The following is a 6,583-nucleotide window of genomic DNA, read 5'->3' as shown; positions in this document are numbered from 1 at the left end:
CCTTTATTGACAAGAAGTGTTCTAATGGTCTTTTCCATTTATTTTACTGCATTATACCATTCATCATTAAGACCTTTTGACACCCCACCCTCCAGTCTCCTGTCCATATCCACTATTCTCCAGCCTCATTTGTCTTTTCCTTTCCTTTATCCTCAAACATTCATTGGGGTCCTCTCCTTCAGCCTTCCCAGCTGTTGTGATACCCTCTATTCCTCCTGATTCTCCAAGTACTTACGAGAAGAAAATGCACCATAATAAAGAACAGTTCCACACTGGCAGACCCAGTGACCAAGGAAGCCATCCCATGGCCCGTCTCATTCATAAGAAACTTTTTCGATATTTAATTTAGTTTTTCCCTTTAAGCTCATCCCTTTCTCCCTATTTATATCCCACCTCAACATCATATAATTTTGTGTTCTGATATTTGTAGAACATGATTGTGTCAGTCTGCAGCCAAGCTATGCTTTTTAATAATCTTCCCTCATACATTACTACATCACTCTGATAATATTGTTTCTTTCTCTGGCCTCCTCCTTATCTTTTTGATAACAAGATGCCCAGAACTGAATTCTGTATCTCAGGTCCACTCATCCAAGGGCTATACAGAAAACAGGTATCTCTTCTCTGCTTGTTGACACAATACCTGTACAAATGCAGGTCAGAATTGAACTGGTTCATTTTATTGTCCCATTGAATAGAAATGCAGTTATAATTTGCTGTTCACTCTCACCCCTAAACCTCTTGCAGCCTCCACAGGTTTCTCCATTCCATTTTCAGGGTTTTTTTCCGGATTGTTTTTCACCAGTTGCACAGACTTTGTCTTAAAAGTTTTCTGCTTTGCATCTGATTCTGTTGATTTCCTTCCTGCATTCCAAAGGCTCCACGCAGCAGTGACTGAACACTGAAGAAATAACTATACATGCACTGGCCAAATTAAACTTTCTCCAAGTACTGTCATTATTTTTCATTTCTCAGTAGTATTCTCAGTTAATGTTTGAATGTAATTACCTGGCTGTAATTACCTTTCTTTCAGTGTTCCAGACAGGGTTCAAAACACACAACAGTTTTTGTATCCCAATGATTTTCAACTGGGGTGACATGAGAGCATTTCAGGGGTACTGTCCCCACAGCCACATGGAACTGCCCCATGCCCCTCATGCACAGCCAGACTGAGAAGGGCTGTGTCATGAATGTGGGCTCCTGCCTGCATTAGGGTTACCTGATAAAGCAGGCAGGAGAGAGCACTCTTGCTGCAATCCTTCAAGGCCAATCCTGCTGGGGGAACTTTCCCATTTGCCTCTGTGTCCAAGATGAGCAGGTCTGCAGGAAGAGCAGCCCCTTCCGACTGCATTAAAGGGATCTGATAAATGCATGCACTTCTACTATAGCCATTTCCTGATCTGGCCGTGCATGAGGCATGCAGGAGCACCTTTACCTGGCTTTAGCAGCAGTAACCAGACCCAGGCTGAGAACCATGGATACGGCCATCTGGGCTGTTTCCTGCATTGAGCTATTGAACTCTATTATTAATAATTACTCACATTTACAGATGACTAATTAGCTGGCAGTCTTGGTTCTTCTTTCACAGCATTTTATGCTTGGTGTCCTTTTTCCTTCCCCTTCTTACTTTTATCTCCAGCCCTTAGATATTATCATAGATCATCCATTCTTTGTGCCATAGACTGTATTAAATTGACAAATTTTACAGTTCCTGGCCAGTGGGTCTCCAGGTCTGATCATCACTGAACTCTGCGATAATTATATTAATCAAGTGTCCTAACACAAGAGTGTAATTGAGCTCACAACCAACTCCAGCTGCCCTATTCACTTTGCTCTTTATACCTGGGTAGCCTTTGTGACTTAATAGGGTTGCACGCATAGGCATAAGGGAAAGCAGGATTTTGTTCATAGGCGACTCATAAGGGAGGTACGGGGGGGCACATGTCCCCCTGAGATTGGCCGCTAATGCCGCTGCTGCCAGCTTCTGCAGGTGGTCGCTACTCGCCATTCGCCCCCTCACCCCCACAGCCACTGGCGTCTGTGGGCAGTCTCTGCTCACCACTGCTGATGTCTGTAGGTGGTCCCCACTTGCTGCTCGCTGCCCCCCACCCTGCCACCGGCAGCATCTGCATGCAGTCGTCACTTGCCAGCAATGCTGCTGCCTACAAATGGTGGCCCCCCACCCAGTCTCGGGAGGCACCAGTCATTCATGATATTGTTCACTATATTTAGTACCTGCAAGACAAAGTTAGGAGAGGATGAGACATAAAAGCAAATCAACAGTTTGTTGTGAAAGGATCGAAGGCAGAGTGGAGAAGACATTATGGCAATCTGCAAGCACTCACCACATGAAAAGGAAAAGTGCTGCTCAGCAGGAATCAAAGGTCAGGAGGCATTTTTTTTAAAGAGGCAATGCTGTCCCTTTAAAACAGGCTTGGAGGGAGCTTGTTCTGACCTCTGATTGGACAAACTGAGGCCTGTCTTCAGAAATCAGAGTAATCCTGGGTGATTTTATCCCACTCCACTTCTCTAAATCTGCTGCTGTTGCTGCTCTGCAAGGGGATTAAAGGGCTCGCAGTGGATTATGTAGGGGCTGCGGCTGCTGCAGAGCTCCCTCAAGTCTTTTCCATTTCTGCAGGACGCAAGCTGGACTGAATCCAGTGGTCACCCTGGCAGCCATGGGAGGCCTCTTCTGAACCTGCCCTCCAAATACCTCTAGAGAATTAATCTGCTGCAGCTGGGTGGAGCTCTGCTGTCCTATTGCAGCTACCCTCTACTTGGAGGGGGACAGCGAGGAGGGACAGCACTGAGAGGTGGCTGCATGTGGCCTAAGAGGTCCCCACGACTCTGCTTCTCAGCCTGACCCCTGACCCCCAGCAGGACGCCATGCTGGGTCCTGCCTGGACAGTGCTGGGACCTTCCTAGGGTGGCAAACCTGGCTGGAAATCTATGTTTCTGCACTGGACCTGTTGCTGATGGGTGTTGCATGGAGGATGGTGCCAGAAGTCATCCTGTGGCTTTTTCTCTTGCTTAGCTGTCTCCTGCCCTCCACCAGGTCCCAGATGAAGATACCACTAGAAACGTAAGTGGTTCCCTCCCACCTCTCTCCAAATACTCTTCTGCCCTCTATGGCTCACACTACCCTGCCCTGTCTACCTTCACTACTAGTCCCCTTCTGCACCTTGCCCTTCATCATCCCCTTTCGTTGCAGTGCTTTTGTCCTTCCTTGTAACAGCATCACTGCCTTGTCTGAAAGAACCACCGTCACTCTCACCTTTCACAAAGATAACTCTTGGCTTGAAGCCAGCAGAGCTTAACTTGTATGAAAAATCTCTTTTATTTATTTATTCATTTGGCCCGATTTCATGCTCTGGATCCAAAACCTTTTCAGATCACTGGATCCAGGCTAGAGTGGGAATCAGTCCCACTGGACCTCACAGGAAAAATATTGTTTTCACAATATGCAGTACAACCTGTGGTTGCCAGACTGTGGTATGTGTATCTCTGAGTGTAGGTGAGCTTGGTATTCCCTCACTTCACTTCACAACCACTTTTTAAGATTGCGGGTTGTCGCCCAGTGATGTTTGGGTGCCACTGATGGACAGGGCAAAGGACTGAATCTCCAGAGACCTCAGTTCATTTCTTGGCTCTGACCCTGGTCTGCTCATGACCTTGGGAAAATTACTTCTTCCTTGTGCCTCGCTTTCCCCGTTTGTAATAAAAAGGAGGGAGAGGATAATGATACTGTCTTACATTCTTTATGAAGTGCTATATAAAAGCTAAAGACTGCTATGATATCCAATAGTATCTGTTCCAATTCCTCAGCTCTGCCTGGTACAGCAGGTAGATTTAGTTTAAAGATGCTTGGGAGAGCTGGAGGCCAGTGTAATCTCCTTATTTATGCAGCCTTGTAACAGCCCTTACGGCCATAGCACAGAGCAGGATCTGGAACTCTTATGAGATAAAAGGAATCAGTGAGTGAAGTTGTACCTTGTCAACCATCTTTTTTTCTGTTAGATCAAGATGGTCCAGGTCAAGGTTTGTTGTTCCTTTTACTTCTATGTATGTATGCTACTGCGCCTTTACCCCAGGTCCATACAACACTATACCAAAAGTTTTCCTAGCAATCACTAACATGTGCAGCATATGTACATGCACACATTTACTTTAGTGTATGGGCAGGCTGATCACTTAATCTCCTTGGGCTTCCTTTCCTTATCGGTAAAATGGAAACAATGGCACTTACCTGCCTTTTTAAAGCACTTTAAAATCTCCAGATGGAAAGCACGATAGCAGTGTGAAATACTATTCACCTTGTATTGTATGCATCACATTTGGGTGCACATATATACATGAACATATATGAATTTATGTACAGACTTTCCTACCACATGCTTTGGTATGTGCATACAGACGTGTATGTATTCTATACTTGTGTGTGTGTGTGTATGCATGTTCTCTGCATGTTGGTATGCATACTCTTCCTTAGAGTCATGTCATGGATAGTTGTCGAGGGGCTCTATTCTACAAAGTGAGCCATATTGGCTTTGAATCCTTATTTGGCAGATTGCCATGACACTAACAGGTCTGAATAAATAGAGTTAAAAAAATCTGACTTTATTAAGCTGATTTAAGCAACTTAAATCCTCTAAGATTAAAAATATAATGGTCACATTGTGTGTAAATGTTTATATGGGTCATTTTGTCTGAAGGGGAAGAGATCTGGATATTTCTGCATGCCAGAATAGCTTGGCTCAGAGAGCAGAGAACACTGTTGTGCCTGGAAATTTTGTTTCTCAGGACAATGACTTTGGGAGGCAAAAAAAATATTTTCCTATAAGGGCTGAAAAAATTGATATTGTATTGGAGAAAGAGTTCTATTAGCTTAACTGGCAGAAGAAAGCTTAGGTTTCTTCCTGAGACTGAAAGGAGTGTTTTGCACTCAAATGCCTTAAGGCTTCTTGTTTCAAAGGGACCAACAAGTAATTTCTTCATTGGAATCTTTCCTGTACTGACCAAGAGTTCCAGTGCTTTGTAGCCCCTCTCAGGGACTTTACCCTGGGTTTCTCATGAAACTGTACCATAAGCTTTACCCAGCTCTTGCTGATCTTTTGGGTTTCTGAAGTAGGATGGTGAGATTACAGAGTAGTGATTACCTCTTATCTGCCCTCCCTTGCCTCTCCCAAATCTGTGAACTCTTGTTTGCTCTGTTGTGAAACTGTCTTTAATTTATACCAATTTGTGCATATTATTGTGTGTTTCCATTGACAAATGTCCAAAAAAGCAACTCTAAAAATTCAGCTAAAAAGAACCTTTGCAAGGAAATAAATAGTTCACTCATAAATACACTTTTTCACCTGCACAGAATAAAATTCAAGAAGTTATACATTGGGACTGATTAAGTTAACAAACAGCTCTGTGTATGCAGTAGGTAAATATTGCATAGAAATACCTTTCAGTCTTGAAATCTGCAGTATTAAGAAGACTTTGAATCATGAGTCAGGTACATACTAGATTTCTGTGGTCCCTAAACTGATTATACAGACTAGGGTAAGGCCTTCCTTTTGACTGCTTTTCACTGCCGAAAACCTTTGGAGGGATTATAGGCAGGCAGTCTCTAACCAATCAGTTTTTGAGGTGCTTGGTTGTGACTTGTAGACTTTCAGTACCAAGCAAACTATGTGCTCCATTTCACAGAAATCCCTGCAAAGGAAATAAAATGAAGAAAAAAAGCTCCCGTGTGTCAGAACCAGATACAGAGCTAAATTCATCCCTGATGTTATCATTGAATCATAGAATCAGTAGAATCATCAAAAACATAGTTTTAACTTAATCATAGAAGTTGCCTCATTAACAAAACTACAGAGAAAGCTCTACCAAATAATAAAAGAATAAACTGGGCAGTTGCACACTTGGGCTAGGGACAGACATACAAAAAGCCTGAGCCTGAATTGATTCAATCTTTGTAGGTTTGTCTAACCTGGCTAGGCTAAATCACTTTGTAACTGCACAGACATCTCAGATATGCAGGCACAAGCATGCAGTGGCTCAGGCTAGAAGCCGGGGGGTAGTAGAGTAGCCCTCCCTTCCCTTCCACAAAGCTGAGCTGAGGGGGATGTGGCCAGGGTTCAGTAGGATAAGGGTGGGGTTCCCCCCCTCCATTTATCAGCTCTGTTATCAGCATTTATTACCCCATCAGAAAACAAACATGCTCTTTCATTAGTTCAAACTCTTCTTAAACAAAGAAGGAAGGGAGGGATATTACCAGCTGAGCTGTTGATAAGCTCCATAAAGCCCTATCTGCCACAGCACAGACCGCAGCCAGCATGTTGTCTGCTAGATAATGCTGTGTGTCTGTGTAAGGCAGAGGGGACAGGAGATCCCTGCTTAGCAGGGAGTGGTGAGAGGAGGGGGAGAGCAGGAGGAAGCCAGGCAGATGCTGCTGTGCCTGCAAGTCTCTGCCAGAGCTGCAGCCAGAGAACAGAGGGGAGGGGCCAGCTCTGCTGTGTAACAGAGAGCCCCACCCAGCCCAGAGAGCATGCCAGGATGCTGGGGGAGTCTGATTTAATTGAAACCAGCAAGG

The 6,583-nt window shown here is 44.4% G+C and overlaps 1 protein-coding gene across 2 annotated transcripts in view; it reads left to right on the top strand.

The window, feature by feature from the left end:
• The first annotated feature begins 2,428 nt into the window (after window positions 1–2,428).
• The window catches only part of CACNA2D4 (calcium voltage-gated channel auxiliary subunit alpha2delta 4), a 179,740-nt gene continuing 175,585 nt past the window's right edge, over window positions 2,429–6,583 (top strand). Inside the window, exon 1 of one of the 2 annotated variants that reach the window (XR_009461800.1) lies at window positions 2,429–3,082. Coding sequence is in view for 1 of the 2 variants with exons in the window: in XM_059726514.1 (XP_059582497.1) it covers window positions 2,976–3,082 (107 nt within the window). In the remaining variant the exon portion in view is untranslated. The remainder of the gene's footprint in view (window positions 3,083–6,583) is intronic. The other variant, XM_059726514.1, reaches the window with a different exon arrangement.

This window comes from Alligator mississippiensis, chromosome 4 (assembly GCF_030867095.1).
Source record: "Alligator mississippiensis isolate rAllMis1 chromosome 4, rAllMis1, whole genome shotgun sequence".
Classification (NCBI taxonomy): Eukaryota; Metazoa; Chordata; order Crocodylia; family Alligatoridae; genus Alligator; species Alligator mississippiensis.
Note: the sequence above shows the minus strand (reverse complement) of the source record. Positions and strands in the feature narration are given on the sequence as shown.